Below are 20,695 nucleotides of genomic sequence, written 5' to 3'. Positions count from 1 at the left end.
AATTGTTTTTTTCCTCATCAATCTACACCCAATACTCCATAATGACAAAGGGATTTTTTTTTCCTTATTTACATAAGTATTCAGACCCTTTGCTATGAGACTCGAAATTGGGCTCAGGTGCATCCTGTTTCAATTGATCATCCTGGAGATGTTTCTTCAACTTGATTGGAGTCCACCTGTGGTAAATTCAATTGATTGGACATTATTTGGAAAGGCACACACCTGTCTGTATAAGGTTCCACAGTTGACAGTTCATGTCAGAGCAAGATCTAAGCCATGAGGTCAAAGGAATTTTACATGGAGCTCCGAGACAGGATTGTGTCATGGCACAGATCTGGGGAAGGGTACCAAAAAATGTCTGTAGCATTTGAAGGTCCCCAAGAACACAGTGGCCTCCATCATTCTTAAATGGAAGAAGTTTGGAACCACCAAGACACTTCCACTTTCTAGAGCTGGTCGCCCGGCCAAACTGAGCAATCGGCGGAGAACGCCTTGGTCAGGGAGGTGACCAAGAACCTGATGGTCACTCTGACAGAGCGCTATTCCTCTGTGGAGATGGGAGAATCTTCCAAAAGACAACCATCTCTGCAGCACTCCACCAATCAGGCCTTTATAGTAGAGTGGCCAGGTGGAAGCCACTCCTCAATAAAAGGCACATGACAGCCCACTTGGAGTTTGACAAAAGGCACCTAAAGGACTCTCAGACCATGAGAAACAAGATTATCTGGTCTGATGAAACCAAGATTGAACTCTTTGGCTGGAATGCCAAGCGTCAGGTCTGGAGGAAACCAGGCACCTCTCATCACCTGGCCAATACCATCCCTAGGGTGAAGCATGGTGGTGGCAGCATCATGCTGTGAGGATATTTTTCAGCGGGAGGGACTGGGAGAATAGTCAGGATCGAGGGAAAGATGAACGGAGCAAAGAACAGAGAGATCCTTGATGAAAATCTGCTCCAGAGTGCTCAGGATCTCGGACTGGGGCGAAGAAGGTTCACCTTCCAATAGGACAACAACCCTAAGCACAAAGCCAAGACAACGCAGGAGTGGCTTCGGGACAAGTCTCTGAATGTCCTTGAGTGGCCCAGCCGGAGCCCAGACTTGAAGCCGATCGAACATCTCTGGAGAGACATGAAAATAACTGTGCAGCGACGTTCCATATCCAAACTGCAGAGAAGAATGGGAGAAACTCCCCAAATACAGGTGTGCCAAGCTTGTAGCGTCATACCCAAGAAGACTTAAATTTGCTTTGTCATTATGGGGTATTGTGTGTAGATTGATGAGGGGAAAAAACCATTTATTCAATTTTAGAATAAGGCTGTAACGTAACAAAATGTTGAAAAAGTCAAGTGGTCTGAATACTTTCCTAATGCACTAGGGTTTCATTCAAACTTGGGTTCTGAAAGCAATGTATGTAATGTATTGTATTTGTTTCCCCCCACACAACTCCACAACATATAACAAAGATGAGAGGCATGGAGAAAGACACTATCCTGTTCAGGAGCACAACTTTCACTGGGGAAGGGGAGCAACGTTTCCCTCCACATTCTGAAATTGCATTCTTGTCCCCCCCAGTTTTATCATTGGAATGTGATACAAAACCAGGCAACGGTGTGCTTTAGCACCATGCGGACGTCTCCGAGGTCAGGTAGGCTGTTTGGAGTGTTTATCAGACTGGATTTAAAAAATATTATAATACAAATTATATATATCCCCCCTTCTAAAACCAAAGTTGCTCCCCTGATCCTGTTATCCCAGCAGCAGTGTTGGTGTTCCCATAAATCTTTGCAGTGCTATTCACCATAGGGAGATGCCAACAGAATGGGTAAGATACATTTACTTTAACAGAGTTCACTTATCGTGTACGTGTCCCTCAAAAAGAGCTGTATCGGTCTAACCGATTCTGTGTGCATTCATTCTCTCACTTCATAATCTCCAGAGAATCTTTGAATGTTGATGGATGGTGGATGACCAATCAATCCTTTCAAAAGCAGAGAGCCAAGTTAGTGAGAGAAAGTAGGTTGGTTGAAATTGAAAACCATTGGACTTGTAACACAGCGCTGCTTGGAAGAGTCTTTGGCATCTCCCTGATTTAAGGCTGGGCTGCAGGTGACTGAACAAAGAAAACATCTGCCTCAGGAATAAGTTTGAAGGCCTGAAGGCCTAATGTATGCAAGCGGTTATGGGATTGCACATGCGCAGTGTTTAAGTGTGCGAGCAAGCAATTACACTAGAGAGCTGTTGAAATCCATCGTGGGTCCAACATTACTTTAGATGGGTAAATAATACTTTTTTATCTTACTCTTGTACCGGAATATATCATATTTTGTATCATCTGCAGTGTATAAGAGTTTGTTTTGTAATATTTATGCCAGATGGTCATGTTAGGCTGTTGATACTTTCAGATTGACATGAGGATGATAGCTTTTTGCTAGCTGAATACCAGTGCTCTCAGAACCACATTGTGGAGTTGATAATAACAGTATTTGAAGCGTGAGTAATTATCAGAATGACATTCTGTTTAATGTAAAGCTTCAGGGTGTTGTATTTTGTTTAATTTTTTCATTGTAACCTATATGTTGATATTATATTTCCCCCCCAGTGCTGTATGGGTGAGATGATGATCTACTTTTTCATGTTGGGTTAGGGTCTCACATGGACAGTGTGTTTTGTAAGTATTCATATTGTTTTATGATAAAATGTTTTTCATGCATGATGTCATTTTGTTCATGGACATCTTGTAGTCAGATATTTGAAATGTTACAAACTCCATTCTAACTGTGAACATTGGTCTTTGTATTTTCTTTTTTCAAGAAAGCAGAGCCACAACCGTTTATGCATTTCACTTTGTACTTATTGAACTCATATGGTTTTCATGCACTTTACTAACCGATTTATTTAACTTGATTGTGACTTAGACTGAACTTTACTTTATGGGGTCTTCACCTTGCGGTGATTTCCCTCCTACATTATCCTATTTAAAATGTAAGCTTCGACAGAATAAACAACCCCAAATTAGTTTGTGTCCTGTGCTGGGTTTATTTTTGCCAGGCTACACATTTTGGTACCAGGAGTGTGGTTCTGATAGCTTTGTTAGGGTAGTGAATTGCATAATTATGGTAGTGGTGAAGAGTGGTACCGGACCAGAGAGATCTGACGAGGGACAGTGCCAGGGGATCTGAGAACGGGCAGTGAGGCCTGCCTGGGGTTGCTGTGGAACTTCTGTAACCAGACTGCCGGGATCCAGAGATTGTGAGGGTAACCCTGTAGTTGATTTACAGTCACAGATTCCAGAGCTAAATAGGAAACATGACGAAGCAATGGCAACTATTGCCGCTCTGGGTAATGGGTCCACAAGGACATATGTGTATGTACCATGAGAGCGTCAGATCCATTATTTTAGTGGTGATGTCTCTAAGGATGGTCGGTCAGTTGATGAGTTCATTGAGGAGGTTGAACGTGTCATTCCAGAGATCAGAGTACTGATGAAAAGGTAGATTTCATATGGTCTCTGTTGAGTGGGTCAGCCTTAGAGGAAGTGCGGTTACGCACGGGTGGGGTGTCAAAGCAGCCCAGTGACCTGTTCTCGTATCTAAGGGGGGCTTATACAGAAAAGCGCAGTGCATCTCAGTTGTTGCACAACTTCTATGGCCGCCATCAGGTAGAGGATTTCCGTGATTACTCATATGGACTCGCAGACAATTAGTTGAGTGCTGAAACAAGAACAAGACGCCATTCCCGAGGATGAAGTTGATAAAACTGTCAGAAACCAGTTCATTGAGGGCGTCATATATCCTTAGTTAGTCAGGAAGAGGCCTCAGTCTACTCTGTTTGATGTACGTGAGGAAGCAATCACCTGATCACTGGAGGACCAGCCCAGTAACACTAAGGCTGTCAAGAGTAGGAAAGTGCTGTGTGACAAGACAGTGAGGGATTCTCAGTGTTCTGCCATTGATGTACAGGAGAAACCAGCTGTCTCTTTGGAGGATGTTTTTAGAGTGGTGGCAGAGTAAAGCCATTGGGGAGCTAACAAAAGCAGTCCGGGGTCTTGCTCTGAACAAAGAGGAGACTGGTAATGACACAGGTGGGAAACCGAGAGCCAAACCGAAGTTTACTGATGACGGTCAGCCCATTTGCTTCAAGTGTAAAGAGGTGGGACATATTGTTAAGCAGTGCACAAAGAAGAGCATGTCAGTAAATGAGTCCACTACCACACAAGCTGCTGGTGTGCAGGGGAAAACTAGCATCCTCGGTTGCCAAGAGCCGGGCAATTCGGGGGAAATCTGTAGGCTTACCCGACAGTACTTGTAGTCGTGACAGGTTTATTGATGCACGCAGTGGCCACATGTCCAGTTGTAGATCTCAAGATTGGGGGTCACTGCAAACTGTTTGCTGTACACCGGGAGCCAAGTCAGCACTATCCATGAGTCATTCTTCAGAGAACATCGGTGGGACACAGGACGAACAAGCCGCGCTAGCTGCTCTTTTGGCCAGTTACTCAGACGGTTTGCTTTCCAGGATGAGGACCTAGGTTACGCTGATGAAGTCAAGCACGAGATTCATTTGGTCTGACACACCAGTAACAAAGCCCTACTGCCGCATTCCTCCTACACAGAAAAAATAGTTTAGGGAGCACATCATCAAGCTTCTGAAGAAGGGTGTCATCCAGGCGAGCTCTAGCTCATACACTTCCCCTGTGGTCCTAGTCCGTAAGAGTGATCGGTTATGGGATTGCACATGCGCAGTGTGTAAGAGTGAGAGCAAAGAATTACACTGGAGAGCTGTTGAAATCCATCGTGGGTCCAACATTACTTTAGATGGGTAAATAATACTTTTTATCTTACTCTTGTACCGGAATATATAATATTTTGCATCATCTGCAGTGTATAAGAGTTTGTTTTTTTAATATTTATGCCAGATGGTCATGTTAGGCTGTTGATACTTTCAGATTGACATGAGGATGTTAGTTTCTTGTTAGCTGAATACCAGCGCTCTCAGAACCACGTTGTGGAGTTGATAATAACGTTATTTCCAAGCATTGGTCTTTGAATTTTCTTTTTTATAGAAAGCGGATCCACAACCGTTTATGCATTTCACTTTGTACTTATTGTACACACATTGGTTTTTATGCACTTTACTAACAGAATAAACAACCTCAAATTAGTTTGTCCTGTGCTGGGTTTACTTTCACCAGGCTACACATGGATTCCGTCAACCCCCCACAAAACCCCCATATTGTGTGCCTGCATGTGCGTGTGTGCATGTATGCTTCTCTATCGCCATCTACAGTACCAGTCAAAAGTTTGGACACACCAACTAATTCCAGGGGTTTTCTTTATTTTTCTACATTGTAGAATAATAATAATAATAAATAATAGCAATAATAATAGTGAAGACATCAAAACTATGAAATAACACATATGGAATCATGTAGTAACTAAAAAAGTGTTAAACAAATCAAAATATATTTTGTATTTTAAATTCTTCAAAGTAGCCACCCTTTGCCTTGATGTCGCCCTTTGCCTTATCCTCTGAGATGGCGCCGGAGAAGATTGCTGCCGTTTTACAGCCCTCTAACCAATTGTACTATTATGTGTGTTTTTTTGCGTTATTTGTAATTTATTCTTTACATAATGTTTCTGCCATCGTCTCTTATAACCAAAAAGAGCTTCTGGGTATCAGGACAGCGATTACTCACTTCGTATTGGACGTACTGGGGCCAAGCTTCCTGCCATCCAGGACCTCTATACCAGGCGGTGTCAGAGGAAGTCAAAATTGTCAAAGACTCCAGCCACCCTAGTCATAGACTGTTCTCTCTGCTACCGCACGGCAAGCGGTACCGGAGCGCCAAGTCTAGGTCCAAAAGGCTTCTCAACAGCTTCTACCCCCAAGCCATAAGAGTCCTGAAGAGCTAATCATGGCTACCCGGACTATTTGCACTATTTTACTTTTTTATTTAAAAATAAATGCATTGTTGGTTAAGGGCTATAAGTAAGCATTTCACGGTAATGTCTACCCTGTTGTATTCGCGCATGTGGCAAATAAAATTTGATTTGATGACATCTTTGCACATTATTGGCATTCTCTCAACCAGCTTCATGAGGTAGTCACCTGGAATACATTTCAATTAACAGGTGTGCCTTGTTAAAAGTTAATTTGTGGAATTTGATTCCTTAATGCGTTTGAGCCAATCAGTTGTGTTGTGACAAGGTAGGGGGTGGTATACAGAAGATAACCCTATTTGGTAAAAGACCAAGTACATATTATGTCAAGAACAGCTCAAATAAGCAAAGAGAAATGACAGTCCATCATTACTTTAAGACATCAAGGTCAGTCAATCCGGAAAATGTCAAGAACTTTTAAAGTTTCTTCAAGTGCAGTCACAAAAACCATCAAGCGCTATGATGATACTGGCTCTCATGAGGACCGCCACAGGAAAGGAAGACCCAGAGTTACCTCTGCTGCAGAGGATAAGTTCATTAGAGTTACCAGCCTCAGAAATTGGTGAGTAACTGCACCTCAGATTGAAGCCCAAATAAATGCTTCATAGAGTTCAAGTAACAGACACATCTCAACATCAACTGTTCAGAGGAGACTGTGTGAATCAGGCCTTCATGGTCGAATTGCTGCAAAGGAACCACTACTAAAGGACACCATTAAGAAGAAGAGACTTGCTTGGGCCAAGAAACACGAGCAATGGACATTAGACCGGTGGAAATCTGTCCTTTGGTCTGATGAGTCCAAATTTGAGAGTTTTGGTTCCAACCGCAGTGTCTTTGTGAGATGCAGAGTAGGTGAACAGATGATGTCCGCATTTGTGGTTCCCACCGTGAAGCATGGAGGAGGAGGTGTGATGGTGTGGGGGTGCTTTGCTGGTGACACTGGTGATTTATTTCGAATTCAAGGCACACTTAACCAGCATGGCTACCACAGCATTCTGCAGCAATACAATATCCCAACTGGTTTGCGCTTAGTTGGACTATCATTTGTTTTTCAATAGGACAATGACCCCAAAAACACCTCCAGGCTGTGTAAGGGCTATTTGACCAAGAAGGAGAGTGATGCAGTGCTGCATCAGATGATCTGGCCTCCACAATCACCCGACCTCAACCCAATTGTGTATGGGACCACCCATGGGACCACCCATACACAAAAATGTATGCACACATGACTGTAAGTCGCTTTGGATAAAAGCGTCTGCTAAATGGCATATTATTATTATTATTATAATTGAGATGGTTTGGGATGTGTTGGACCGCAGAGTGAAGGAAAAGCAGCCAAGTGCTCAGCATATGTGGGAATGTCATGAGAATTTTGTTATCTCAATGGTTGAACTCAACTATCACTCAAGCTTTGAATAATTCACAGAGGGTGTAAGGCTCTGGTTTAATAATGAATTAAACAAAGTCCCATTCTGCAATAGGTCAGTCTTTTTATTCATGAGAGCTCTGGCGCTAAAAACACACACAGCCTTTTTATATGCCTTCACACAAAGGAACTTTGCTCCGCCCACCTTTAGGCGGCCTGTGACTTTCCACAGTATAGAATATTTAAATTTGACCGTTTCTAGGTCTCCTTTCCCTGGAATGTTTGTCTCCAGCAGTTTCTACCCTCTTCTCTGTTAGTGGGTTTATTGTCTTATAACTCTAACACGGTTTACACATTTATACAGTATTGGGGTGGAATCCTTTAGTTATTACAATAAACATACTAATTTATCTATCAATCCACCCCTTGAATAAATTTGTACACCCTCAGGATAAATGTATTTACAAGCATGATTAACATTTTACATTTACATTTTAGTCATTTAGCAGACGCTCTTATCCAGAGCGACTTACAGTTAGCACATACATTATTTTATCGAACCCACAACCCTGGCGTAGGAAACGCCATGCTCTACCAACTGAGCTACATCCCCTGCCGGCCATTCCCTCCCCTACCCTGGACGACCTCAGAGATTAGTTCTATTAACTACTTTCCAATCATAGGTCTTCTTTTTGAGATTTTCCCTATGACCTTCACACGTCAGAACCAATAAAAGTTTTATCTAATTGCAGATTATCAGGGTCAAAGTCTTCGTTATCCACCAAGCCTGGAGGATCGTATTTCCCATTCCACTGGTCAGAGTCCGGAGTCTGTCCATATCTCACCATCTGTTGAGACACTGCATACTCCAACGCCTTACTCACCAACCCTCGGACACAGGGAATAAGACAACAACCACATAATACAAGCATACCCATACAAGCGATGGCAGCCCCCAAGATGGTGGCTGCTATGGTTTTCCATTTACCAAACATTTCATCAAACCACCCTTTCAAAGATGTACACGCTAGCACCCTTCACCAGTAGCTCCTGAACCACCACCGTCAGACCATTTCTGGCTGCAACGTGTAACGGCCTGAGGAGAAAGTACCGTCAGATTAGCCAGCAGCAAATGAGGATACCTCCCAAATGCCAGACTATTCCCATATAGTGCACTTCTTCTAATTCTTCTGGCCCAATTAATACAGCTGAACCATACGTACGTCTGTAAGGCTGCGTTAGTCGAGTTGATGAGGTTCCTGTCTGTAATCTTCTCCAATATCAACAAGGCACTGGTTTCATGCCCCTTTAAAACCAGAGTCAAACATGTCAGACCAAAATTTTAACCAGAGAGAGCCAACTGTTCAGATGAACGTCATCTTCATGTGGGGATGCTCACCTTACTGCAGGCCAGATGAAGAGCAGTGTTCTTGACTGCATCCTGCAGGGTGAGCTCTGCTTTGGCACTGCTCACCAACAGCTCTGACACAGACAGAGAAGCATAAAGAAACTCAATTAGGAAATGAAGCGACTTATTAAAATGTAAAACAGACATGTTGAACTTAAGCCGGCTGGGCGAGGCAAAGCGGAGGAGAGGGGGCTGCGTACCGACAGCGTTGGTTTGTCCGTTCTCAGCAGCCATCATGAGGGGAGGTCTTCCCGGAGGCATCGGGGAGTTGACCTGGGCGTTGTGGCCTAGCAGCAGCTGAAGACACTCCACGTGGTCCGTGAAAGCCGCCGCATGCAGTGGGGTCCTGGAGAGAGAGGAAACGTATTTCACCGATATCATGTAGGACTGTTATAAACAAGTTTGTTCAATTAACCCTGTTTATACCATAGAAATATAAAATCACTAATAGATGTATTAAAAGTAATCTACAATCCCTCATCCAACCCCAGAGGTCATTTTATTCCCCAAGACAACATTATTCTCCAGAAGAAAAGGACTTTGTCATGTGCTGTAGTTACCGGTTCTTGGTGTCAGTGGCGTTGACAATGGCCGGCCCCAGAGTGTCAATCAGCATCTCTGCAGCCCCCTCGTTGTCATTGATCACAGCACAGTGGAGGGGGCTGAACGAGTTGCCCTCGGTCTTGTGGAAAACCTCCTGTTCCAGCAGCACCTCTACACACGTGTCATGGCCTAGTGGAAGATTGATTCATACAGGAAAAAAGATGACGTCGCTGCAGACCACAACCATACTCTCAGAGAAAGCTACACATCTGGCAATGGTGAAGTCACAAAAGATGTTTTAGCTACAACATATGCTATTTCAATCCCTGACAAAGTCCTGTTTCAGTGTAAGGTCCTCCACTGAGAGTCATAACCCCTAATTCTGTTGTAGCCTTGTTCATTCCCCCACATGGCTCCGTCCACACCAATCGAATGCTTTTCAAGCCACAAGAGGGAGTGAATGAGTGTACACTTCATGGAGGAGAGAACAGAGCTACAGTCCAGTTAGTCAGTACGTACCGTTGTATGGCCTGCCTAATTCAGGGACATGTTTACAGTGCTAGTGTTCCGTTAGTCCAGTACGTACCGTTGTAGCAGGCCCAGTGTAGTGGCGTGTAGCCCTGGTTGTCTGTGATGACGGGGAGGGTCTCCACTGACTGGGCCGCGTGTAGAGCCCCCCAGCACCCCGATGTGTCCGGATGCCGCCGCCAGGTGGACAGGGGTTCGCCCCTTACAGTCCCGAACCAGGAAGCTGGCGCTGTGCTGCAGCAGGGCCTCCACACACTCCTCATGACCCGTCACCGCCTGGGAGGAAGGGCGGGGGAGACAAGAATGGATTTGAATAACTAATAATCAATGATATAATAATGAATCATCAATTATTACAAATGATGTCTGGAGACAGGTCCCCCTACAGGGATGAATACACCACTACCCATGGACAACTACTTTTCTGAAGATAATATGTATATTTGAGCCTCCCCGTCTCTTTCTGTGTGTGAGCGTATACAGCCAGCTCCTCCTCCTCACCCCTCTGTGTAGCGCTGTTCTGCCCCACTTGTCTTTGGCTTACGCTGGCTCCCTTGTTGAGCAGTGAGTACAAACAGTCTGTGTGTCCGCTCAGCACCGACAGCATCAGAGGGGTTCTGATACACAAGACAACAAGGTCATATTACAAACTGGTAATAACCAGGCTGAGTCCCTAGGCAACCTATTCCCTATATGGTACACTACTTTTGACCCGAGCCCATAGGGTTCTGGTTTAAAGTAGTGCACCAAGTAGGGCATAGGGTGCCATTTGGGACGTAGACCTAGTGTCAAAATCTCTTTATTTCAGGAATTGTATCCAAAACCCAATTGACTTACTGTCCATTCCCGTCTTGAACGTCCACTGCACTCTGGAGGTCAGCATTTCCAATCAGCAAACGCAAACACTCCGAATCACCGTTGGTAGCTAGAGGAGGATAAACAGAGAGGATATAAGAATGTGAGATGATTGACCATTGGTAGCTAGAGGAGGATAAACAGAGAGGATATAAGAATGTGAGATGATTGACCGTTGGTAGCTAGAGGAGGCTAAACAGAGAGGATATGAGCTGATTGCTGGACGACTATTAACTTCACATGAACAGACAGATTTCTAGAACAGTGGTATTGGTAGATGACATCCTCATGATGTTAACACAGCAGATAATAAAACATTTTGGGGCTGAGGCCCTCGAAGCCTGTCACCTGCTAGCTGTGTACCTGGCTCTGGATAGAAGTCCCCCTGTGCACTGATCTAGGATCAGGTTACCCTCCCCAGATCTTCAGCAATAATGACAAAAAATTACCTTAGATCAGTGTGTAGTGGGCATTTTCACACTATACTATTTAATATCCCTAGAGTGGACATTGGCGTCCTAGCAACATGACCAAACAAATGTCCATCTTGGTAAGGAAAACTTTTGAATTACAGAATCTCTAGGTCTTACGTGATATCCTATGCGTACCTGCAGCGTGGATGGGGGTCCTCTTCAGGGTGAAGTCTTTAACCAGGATGGAGGCTCCCTGGTTGATGAGGACGTCAACACACTCCACATGGCCTTTAAAGGCAGCCAGGTCCAGAGGGGTGCGCCCCTGGCTGTTCCTCACGTCTAGATCCAGCAGAGACTGAACCAGGACCTCCATAGCATGGTGGTTGCCGTGGTACGCCTGAATGGAAACAAACACACAGTCTGAAGCAAAGTCCAGTGGTATGCCTGAACAGATATACACTCCTAATATAATCAATGTCCTATAGTAGACCAGTGGTATGCCTGAACAGAAATAGTCCTAGACCCCTAAAGTAGACCAGTGTCTCTCAAATCGGGTGCCCATTTTTCTCCCGCCCAGCATCAACATCGAAGGTCCCTGTCAAGCGTGAGATTTAGAAACAAACACTCTACTATTGGTCAGAGAAGGATTGTTGTTTGGTACTCCAAAAATAGCAATTTCTGCACTAGGCTGCAACTTTATATCAAATGCTTCAGAAAGGGTTTTAAATAGTGGACAACTAATCTGCCAGATGGGGACAGGACCAGAACATGTGGGTCAAGTCCACCAAGGAGCTTTACACCTGTCACATGCACCATCAATATTTGGGTAGAATTTGGACATTCCTAGCCTTACTGAAATGGATACGGTAAAAGTACCTTAAACTGTATAAGGCTGAGCCGGGCACAAGAGGAGCTTCCATTTACCCTCAGTAAGGCATTTCACACTCAGATCGGATTTTATTCAAAGCCTCTTGAACAAACTCAAGCATACAACTAGGGCTGTGATGGTCATGGCTTCAGGTGTCGGTGATTGGCGTGTCTTATGTACGTGGTCATCCACAAAACTGACAGCTGACAGGGGGGCGGGACGGACATTAGCAAAGGAAAACATTAGCGCGTTTAGGCCAGTCTTGCTCTCAAGTTTGGGGAAGCTAATTTTCTCCATGAAAAATATCAAGCATTCCATGCATCATCACATTTGCAAACTTATGTAAAATAGCTGACTATTCCTAATGTGATTAGTAAATTGGATAGTCATAATTTAGGCTAATAATATAACTCAATCACTGTTCGCAAAAAAAAGGCTGTTCAATGCAGCGCGTGGTGGAGTAGGTTTCTTTTCACTGGATAAATGTGGCCTTTTATTATCTTAAAATCATGCAATTCTACTACACTTTATATGACTAGAGAGATTAGCAGAATCTTTTTCAACACGACTTTCAAGTGGCACTGACCCAGTGATAAAGACAGTGAATATGCACACTCACCGGGATGCAGCCGATGCCAATAATACTGTTCCCTCAATTAAGTTGAGGATTTTGATCATTAAAAAGACATTAGTATTTTAATCTTCTTCTCTTTGAAGCAATAAGCCAATTGCTTTCCAAACTGTTTTCCCTCCATTGTATTTTGAAAAATTGCGATAATGCCTGGTTGAGCCTCTCTTTCACTGACATTCACAACTCAACAGTCATCTATTTGGAAGCCTATTCACCGCACTAGCTGCCTTCCGACAGGCTACGCGATTTAAAACAATCCAGAAGAAGCTAATGATCATGCTTTCTGGTATAGTATACACACGTAACATGTAGGATTCCCAGAATATGTTCTATATTCTCATTATAATTAGTGGTTTAATTAGATTAGTATGATTGGCTAAATAAAACAATGGGCCTATGGTAATGCAACATTAAGTGATTCAAGGAAACTAGCCTATTTTGTTTGTTTATTTGCTCGGGCATCTGAATTACAATTATTCATGAAAATAATTTTGCATAGCTTATTCTTTTAACATTGAATAGCCTATAAATGGTTATTACAGCTTAGTTATTAAAACTTAATTTCTCACAAGAATGAGGTTGTGAATTGGGAGGTTCAGCTCCGGTCTGGGCCTTACTAGGTCCCTCTGTTAAATCGCCAGCTCTGCTAAAAAGGGCCCACCAGAGTTCTACATAGGCCTAGAACACGGCCTGTGCTCTGGCTTCACATTGATGGTGACAGCGAGATGGAGATTGTAGGCCAAAGCAATTTAGCCAAGGCCAGTTCAGTTGCCTCACTTCAGCCACAATGTTGGCCCTGTTGTCTGTGTATACAGGACATTAGATTTTCGTCAAGGGCCCAGTCAAGGAATTCGGCGAATGTACAAGGTTGTTTCCAAACAGTTGGATTTCAGTGTCCAGTCTTTCATCAGATAGTCACTGTTAGGTTAATGTAAGAAGTCATATTTACACTTGACCACATGTCCGTATTCAGTGCAAAAATAAACAAATCTACGTCCTTTAGCTCTGTCTGAACCTCCCCCCTTCACCTTGTTGAACAAGGTAGGGACCGCTGTTTGAGACAAATACTTTCTCCCCGGTAACTCGTATAGTCTGTCAAATTTCCAGAGCATTTATTTGAAGGCGGGTTTCTCCACCGTTCGTAAAGGCACCATTCCATGGACTAAATAACGAGTTCCAGTGTCTGGCAGTGCTCGCCACTTATCGGTGTCCCGTTTGTGGTGCTGGAATTCTTAGTAGGTAGCCTATGGGTTCTGCGCATATTCTGCAAACAGGCTGGCCAAGTCATCTGGTTCTCCATCGTCGTTAGGTGTGAAACTGAAATGTGCCCAAACAGGTTGTTCTGGGGTTTTTTTTAGCAATGAGAGCCATCAGTGAGCTTTGGTCCAGTGATTAGTGCTTCCACAGTCAGCGCACTCATGCTGTTGTTTGTGGAACTGTTTACAGGGCCCTCTACATTTAACATGTTTTAGCTCATTTAGCAGACGCTCTTATCCAGAGCGACTTACAGTTAGTGCATACGTTCCTTTTTTTTTTCATACCCCCGTGAAATCGAACCCACAACCCTGGGTTGCAAACACCATGCTCTACTGAACCGAGTCGGCCATTCCCTCCACTACCCTAGGCGACGATGGTCCAATTGTGCGACGCCCCATGGGTCTCCCGGTCGCGGCCGGCTACGACAGAGCCTGGATTCAAACCAGGATCTCCAGTCCCCCAGGACTGTGTTGTGTTACCTGCTTGACAATAGTATTGATGTCCCCCAGGAGAGCAGCAGCAGGTTGCACGTTGTTCCCCATCTCCTCAGCACACAGATCAACCTTGACATTGACCGACATAAATAACGTATGTGGAACGATACTACAACATACCAGCAACGACACGACAGGAAGAGCGCCGTGCGTGACACATGTAACAGCAGCTGGAGGAGTGGCCAAACCTCAAGCTAAACACAACAGAAATAACCAGGCACCACCACATAATGCTAAGGCTGACACACACACGTTCCCTTTTATAAACCGGGTGACTCGAGCCCTGAATGCTGATTGGCTGAAAGCTGTGGTATATCTGACCGTATAACATGGGTCACGTTGAGGGAGGAGGTCAGAGACCTGGCCGTGTGGTGCCAGGATAACAACCTCTCCCTCAACGTGACCAAGACAAAGGAGATGATTTTGGACTACAGGAAAAAAAAGAGGACTGAGCACGCCCCCATTCTCATCGACGGGACTGTAGTGGAACAGGTTGAGAGCTTCAAGTTCCTTGGTGTCCACATCACCTACGAACTATCATGGTCCAAACACACCAAGACAGTCGTGAAGAGGGCACGACAAAGCCTATTCCCTCAGGAGATTGAAAAGATTTGGCATGGGTCCTCAGATCCTCAAAAAAGTATACAGCTGCACCATCGAGAGCATCCTGACTGGTTGCATCACCGCCTGGTATGGCAACTTCTTGGCCTCCGACCGCAAGGCACTACAGAGGGTAGTGCGTACGGCCCAGTACATCACCGGGGGCCAAGTTTCCTGCCATCCAGGACCTCTATACCAGGCGGTGTCAGAGGAAGGCCCTCAAAATTGTCAAAGACTCCAGCCACCCTAGTCATAGACTGTTCTCTCTGCTACCGCACGGCAAGCGGTACCGGAGTGCCAAGTGTAGGTCCAAAAGAATTCTCAACAGCTTCTACCCCCAAGCCTTAAGACTCCTGAACAGCTAATCATGGCTACCCGGACTATTTGCACTGCCCCCCCACCCCATCCTTTTACGCTGCTGCTACTCTGTTAATGATTTATACATAGTCACTTTAACTATACCCACATGTACATATCACTTCAACTACCTCAACTATCAATCAATTCAATCAATTTTATTTTATATAGCCCTTCATACATCAGCTGATATCTCGAAGTGCTGTACAGAAACCCAGCCTAAAACCCCAAACAGCTAGTAATGCAGGTGTAGAAGCACGGTGGCTAGGAAAAACTCCCTAGAAAGGCCAAAACCTAGGAATAAACCTAGAGAGGAACCAGGCTATGAGGGGTGGCCAGTCCTCTTCTGGCTGTGCCGGGTGGAGATTATAACAGAACCATGCCAAGATGTTCAAAAATGTTCATAAGTGACAAGCATGGTCAAATAATAATCAGGAATAAATCTCAGTTGGCTTTTCATAGCCGATCATTAAGAGTTTAAAAACAGCAGGTCTGGGACAGGTAGGGGTTCCATAACCGCAGGCAGAACAGTTGAAACTGGAATAGCAGCAAGGCCAGGCGGACTGGGGACAGCAAGGAGTCACCACGGCCGGCAGTCCCGACGTATGGTCCTAGGGCTCAGGTCTCTCAGTTGGCAATTCATATCCGATCATTAAGAGTCGAAAAACAGCAGGTCTGGGACAGGTAGGGGTTTCGTGAACCGGAGGCAGAACAGTTGAAACTGGAACAGCAGCAAAGCCAGGCGGACTGGGGACAGCAAGGTGTCAGCATGCCCGATAGTCCCGACGTATGGTCCCAGGGCTCAGGTTCTCAGAGAGAAAGAGAGAACGAGAGAATTAGAGAGAGCATACTTAAATTCACACAGGACACTGGATAAGACAGGAGAAGTACTCTAGGTATAACCAACTGACCCCAACCCCCCGACACATAAACTACTGCAGCATAAATACTGGAGGCTGAGACAGGAGCGGTCCGGAGACACTGTGGCCCCATCCGAAGAAACCCCCGGACAGGGCCAAACAGGAAGGATATAACCCCACCCACTCTGCCAAAGCACAGCCCCCGCACCACTAGAGGGATATCCTCAACCACCAACTTACAATCCTGAGACAAGGCCGAGTATAGCCCACAAAGGTCTCCACCACAGCACAAACCAAGGGGTGCCCCCGCACATTGACTCTGCACCGGTACCCCCCTGTATATATAGCCTCCCTACTGTTATTTTATTTTAATTCTGCTCTTTTTTTCTCAACACTTTTTTTGTTGTTGTTTTATTTTTAAAAAAAAAAATGCACTGTTGGTTAAGGGCTGTAAGTAAGCATTTCACTGTAATGTCTGCACCTGTTGTGTTTCGGCGCATGTGGCCAATAAAATTTGATTTGATTTGAAATGTATTTTGACTGTTCGAATTACGTTGGTAACCAGTTTATAATAGCAATAAGGCACCTCTGGGGTTTGTGGTATAGGGCCAATATACCACGGCTAAGGGCTGTATCGAGGCACTCCGCGTTGCATCGTGCTTAAGAACAGCCCCTATATGTGGTATATTGGCCATATACCACACCCCCTCGGGCCTTATTGCTTAAATATAGATGTACTGTACAGCACTAAGACAGCCATGACATTATTTGGAGAGACCACAAAGACTTATAGAGAAGCTATATAATTGATAGACTAAATCCAATAGACTGAGTCAAATACCTTTATACCTGGTTACAATGAAATGTAGTTCACTATGAAATGACCTGTGACTAGGGTTGCAAAATTACAGTTACTTTCAAAAAAATTCCCAGAAATACCTGTTGGAAGATTCCAGAAATCAGAACGGAATAAGCAGAAAATCTGGAATCCGAAAAAAAAGAAACCCTACTGGTGACCTTTGACCTAGCTGGATGACCTTTACTTGGGTGTCAAACCTGGGGGGAAGGCCAAAGTGCAGGATCCAGTTGAGTCTGGCACCAAGTAGGACCACAACATCAGACTGGAGCAGAGCTCTGCAGTCCCCACCAAGACCATAGAACCAGGAGGATAGGAAGAGGAGGAGGAGGAGGAGGAAGAGAGGAGGAGGAGGATAGGAAGAGAGGAGGAGGAGAGCAGGACAAAACAAAATGTAATGAAAAGAGGCTAGTTATAGGAGTAGTGTAGTTGTTTGATTGACACCAGTTTACATTGACATGACCTGGCCAGGAGAGACTAGTTATAGATAGGGATTTCAGGAGTTTCCTGGTCCGTTCAAATGGTCAGGGAAATTCTTGGTCCTACTTATACAGTCAATGGTCTGTACATGAATATGATGCCAGCTGAGAGAAGGAGAGGCTGACCTGGAGCGGGCAGCAGCAACACGGTTGGGGTGATCGTCAGGCAGCACCCCTTACCCATGGGGGTGGGCAGGAAGGGCAGGTCACACCTCCACCAGCTCCTTCAGAGCCCCCTCTGCTCTTCAATGGGCTGCACCTGCAGAGGGACACAGACAGAGGGCACTGCCACACGGATTTCAACAGACTGGCCTTCACAACTGGGATGCATTCAGCTGAGCAAAACGTTGTGCAACGTTCAGATAGAAATATAGCATGTAGAACGAACGTGCCTCTCGGACAGGTAGAATGAGAAATCATGTCAACAACATTTGTCGACTGAACGTGGGCCCAGTTTTCAACTGAACCGTGGTACAGTGCTATATGTGTTACAGTAAGCGTCACTGCTGGCTATTGATCTCTCTTGGACAGACGCACGTAACATAACTGGAAGTAGCGTCTGTCAACAGACTGGGATGCGACAACTTTGTTCCGGTACGCTGATTTTTCACCACTAATCACTTGGACAAATCCCGATTTCGCAGGTGCTCGCATCTTTTCAATTTCAGAACGGGAGGGGGCATTTGGCCCATAAACTTGCCTGAAACTTGCAGAGAGTTTCCGTTTAGGGGGGGTGGAGAGTTCGCAAGTGGCGTTAGTATCTTTCTCTTAACATCTCCCCAGACCTTATCCAAGTATCTGACGCAATTATGCAAGATTTTAGTTCTGTTTCCCCAGATTATCTGGCTATTAAAAAAGCAATGCCTACCTTTGCCAATGATGAGTAAAAGGCCATTTGGCTCCTTTCAGGACCGCCAGTGCTTCTGTGATCGCCATATGGTCAGCCATACTCACAGGAGGAGGTGGACTACAGGGCACCTCTCTGACAAAGGAAATAATAAATAATAGGTCAAACATTAAACATGTTACCTAGCAACTTTATTGCATATGTAAATATACCATGAAGGTCTATCGGGGCTTATTGCTATTCTCTGATGAGAATATTTTGATATAGTGCTATATTTTCTAAGTAATTTAATTTCTGGTTCACTTCAGACGTTAAAAGGTATAACAAGATAAAATAAAAATGACTACGGTGATGTGAATTCAGAGGTATACATATTCAACAGTAACACATTAGTATACATTTTAAATGGATGAAAGACAGTGATGGCCACTAACCTGGCTCTGCTCCTGTCCAATTTAGCATTGACCATGTCCCCAGATATGTCTACGTATACAGCACCTGGACGTCCATACATGCTAGTGCGTGCTGCCTTAGACAGACCAAACACCCTTCCATTCAGATCAATTAAGGCTGTGCTGTGCTCTTATGAAGCAGTTAAGGTACCTTGCTAAGCTGGAAAATTAGAGGTCAGAAAACAGACAATTGCAGGTGATACCAAATGATATGAAGAGGACTACACAGAGGAGTCAGAGTAGACTGTATACCTTCTCTACCACTGAGGAGATCATATCCAGACTGCTAGACCTAGCAGAGAACTTACTGTACAATCTGCATGCCTCCACCTGACAGAGAAAGAGGACCGCAAATAACAAATTATTTCCTCTTTCAGCAATTAAACTGCTAGGGCCAGTTTCCCAGACAGAGATTCTCTATTGAGTTTGCTTTTTAGGCCATGACTAGGCTTAATCTGTGTCCTGGGAAACAACCCCTAATGTTCAAAAGTCAGAAATATCATGGTTGAATCGGTACCTGTGGAAACTCTTGAAACGCCTCAGTGGTCTCTTGGTTTTGATCGGAGGAGCCTCCAATAACAATCACAGGACTACAGAGAGAGAGGTATCACACAATGAGTTTTATGACATCAACTGACAATCTGAGATAGTTTGGAGTCCTCAGATCATTTTTTGCAGTGTGCGGATAGCATCCCTTCTTTTGAAAGGACCACTGAACATGAGTAGTAGGGTCTTCTGTTTGTGGAGTTCTAGCATACCAGCAGTTCATGTTAGCGTTGGCCATTCCACCAAGTGCATGGATGAGTCCCGGTCCAGACACAACCAGACAGGCACCTGGACTGGAGAGGAACAGACAGGAAGACAGGCAGACAGACACACAAGGGGTCAGACAGACAGGCAGACATAATTAGCAATGCAAAAAAGCTATGAAACTGACCCTCACACACTACACGCTCCTGTAGTCTATGTACGGGTAGTTAATATCACATGATTTGGGGAGAGCTGGTTTAGTAATAAAAAGGTGGCTTATGGCTTGCTCATTGCGCATTCCCACATACTTGATTCCTGGGGCTTGAGCTGCCATAGCTACTTCAATGACTGGAACACCAACTATTCCAAACATATATTCTACATTCTGTAGCGAGATACATGTAGATACAGTATATTTACCTTTTTTTTAAAAACATTTTTAGTCATTTAGCAGACGCTATTATCCAGAGCGACTTACAGTTAGTGAGTGCATACATTTTCATACTGAATTGTATATGAATTGTTACAATGTAGTTTAGATTTTCTTTGCATTGACACACACATTGGCATGCATCAACAAGGGTGTTATACATATACTATTCCACATAAACATCTAAATGTTTTTCTACAACAATATTAATAGTTAGCTATACCAGTGCAATGACCTATGGCACACTTTCACAACTCGTAGTGCTACATTCTCACTGCCAAGGACATGATCAGCGACTAATATATTATTAGCAACACGGTTACACAGCATAACACTGTTTTATATATATTGCACACACTTCACCTGAGCTTTAGTGCCTCTGCAATGAGCTGAGCCCCAGTCACATCTTCCATTATTATTGTCGAGAAATCTGTTCAAAGTGCAAACGCGAGTTAGCAATGATTTCTTGGACTTGTTGTTCAGTAGCTTATAAATCGTGTTTAGATCTCTTGCAAATCATTAGTTTTTGTCAGCTTTCCAGCATGCATTACATGAGTAGCTTTTTTCTTCTTCAGTGGGGTTTATAGGCAGTTGGCATCCAATGTTATGGTGCATTACTGCCCCCTATTGTACAGAAGTGTGGACATGAGCCGTGCAATAGCAGTCATGAATATTTAATAAACTAGTAGCATTTTTCTTTTTTTATTGCAAGAAATACATAATAAGCCCTCATTATGTGTTTATAACTGCACTTTACTTA

General features: G+C 44.3%; 4 protein-coding genes across 4 annotated transcripts; all 4 read right to left on the bottom strand.

The window, feature by feature from the left end:
• Nucleotides 1-8,291: 8,291 nt before the first annotated feature.
• LOC123481630 (serine/threonine-protein phosphatase 6 regulatory ankyrin repeat subunit A-like) lies at nucleotides 8,292-8,954 on the bottom strand. The gene is made up of 4 exons (XM_045206322.1): nucleotides 8,916-8,954; nucleotides 8,707-8,789; nucleotides 8,531-8,613; nucleotides 8,292-8,403 (listed from the first exon to the last, which is right to left on the bottom strand). The coding sequence occupies exons 1-4, from the start codon at nucleotides 8,950-8,952 to the stop codon at nucleotides 8,307-8,309; spliced, it is 300 nt and encodes a 99-aa protein (XP_045062257.1). The 5' UTR covers nucleotides 8,953-8,954; the 3' UTR covers nucleotides 8,292-8,306.
• Nucleotides 8,955-9,226: 272 nt separating this feature from the next.
• On the bottom strand, nucleotides 9,227-10,328 carry LOC123481629 (serine/threonine-protein phosphatase 6 regulatory ankyrin repeat subunit A-like). The gene is made up of 3 exons (XM_045206321.1): nucleotides 10,288-10,328; nucleotides 9,845-10,062; nucleotides 9,227-9,447 (listed from the first exon to the last, which is right to left on the bottom strand). Exons 2-3 carry the CDS (start codon nucleotides 10,047-10,049, stop codon nucleotides 9,272-9,274), a joined length of 381 nt encoding a protein of 126 aa, XP_045062256.1. The 5' UTR covers nucleotides 10,050-10,062; nucleotides 10,288-10,328; the 3' UTR covers nucleotides 9,227-9,271.
• On the bottom strand, nucleotides 10,133-11,458 carry LOC123481612 (serine/threonine-protein phosphatase 6 regulatory ankyrin repeat subunit A-like). The gene is made up of 4 exons (XM_045206301.1): nucleotides 11,250-11,458; nucleotides 10,624-10,711; nucleotides 10,331-10,403; nucleotides 10,133-10,168 (listed from the first exon to the last, which is right to left on the bottom strand). The coding sequence occupies exons 1-4, from the start codon at nucleotides 11,425-11,427 to the stop codon at nucleotides 10,133-10,135; spliced, it is 375 nt and encodes a 124-aa protein (XP_045062236.1). The 5' UTR covers nucleotides 11,428-11,458.
• Nucleotides 11,459-17,618: 6,160 nt separating this feature from the next.
• On the bottom strand, nucleotides 17,619-20,362 carry LOC121558432 (2-hydroxyacyl-CoA lyase 1-like). Its single transcript, XM_045206300.1, has 7 exons — nucleotides 20,299-20,362; nucleotides 19,514-19,594; nucleotides 19,273-19,345; nucleotides 19,008-19,085; nucleotides 18,738-18,832; nucleotides 18,325-18,438; nucleotides 17,619-17,715 (listed from the first exon to the last, which is right to left on the bottom strand). Exons 1-7 carry the CDS (start codon nucleotides 20,346-20,348, stop codon nucleotides 17,619-17,621), a joined length of 588 nt encoding a protein of 195 aa, XP_045062235.1. The 5' UTR covers nucleotides 20,349-20,362.
• Between the last annotated feature and the right edge of the window lie 333 nt (nucleotides 20,363-20,695).

The sequence above is a fragment of the Coregonus clupeaformis genome, chromosome 22, assembly GCF_020615455.1.
Source record: "Coregonus clupeaformis isolate EN_2021a chromosome 22, ASM2061545v1, whole genome shotgun sequence".
Lineage (NCBI taxonomy): Eukaryota > Metazoa > Chordata > Actinopteri > Salmoniformes > Salmonidae > Coregonus > Coregonus clupeaformis.
This window is presented reverse-complemented; position numbering and strand designations above follow the sequence as displayed.

Excerpts from the sequence above, each read along its gene's own strand:
- LOC123481630 (XM_045206322.1), bottom strand. The coding sequence starts at position 8,952 with ATGATGGCTGCTGAGAACGGACAAACCAACGCTGTCG. Across the intron at positions 8,790-8,915 it reads CGGACAAACCAACGCTGTCG|AGCTGTTGGTGAGCAGTGCC; the intron begins GTACGCAGCCCC and ends TGTCTGTGTCAG. Across the intron at positions 8,614-8,706 it reads TTCATCTGGCCTGCAGTAAG|GGGCATGAAACCAGTGCCTT; the intron begins GTGAGCATCCCC and ends CTGGTTTTAAAG.
- LOC123481629 (XM_045206321.1), bottom strand. The coding sequence starts at position 10,049 with ATGAGGAGTGTGTGGAGGCCCTGCTGCAGCACAGCGCCAGCTTCCTGG. Across the intron at positions 9,448-9,844 it reads ACACTGGGCCTGCTACAACG|GCCATGACACGTGTGTAGAG; the intron begins GTACGTACTGGA and ends ATCTTCCACTAG.
- LOC123481612 (XM_045206301.1), bottom strand. The coding sequence starts at position 11,427 with ATGGAGGTCCTGGTTCAGTCTCTGCTGGATCTAGACGTGAGGAACAGC. Across the intron at positions 10,712-11,249 it reads GACCCCCATCCACGCTGCAG|CTACCAACGGTGATTCGGAG; the intron begins GTACGCATAGGA and ends ATCCTCCTCTAG. Across the intron at positions 10,169-10,330 it reads TGCTCAACAAGGGAGCCAGC|GGGGACCTGTCTCCAGACAT; the intron begins GTAAGCCAAAGA and ends TCATCCCTGTAG.
- LOC121558432 (XM_045206300.1), bottom strand. The coding sequence starts at position 20,348 with ATGGAAGATGTGACTGGGGCTCAGCTCATTGCAGAGGCACTAAAGCTC. Across the intron at positions 18,833-19,007 it reads TCTCCTCAGTGGTAGAGAAG|GCAGCACGCACTAGCATGTA; the intron begins GTATACAGTCTA and ends GGTCTGTCTAAG. Across the intron at positions 18,439-18,737 it reads TTGGACAGGAGCAGAGCCAG|AGAGGTGCCCTGTAGTCCAC; the intron begins GTTAGTGGCCAT and ends TTCCTTTGTCAG.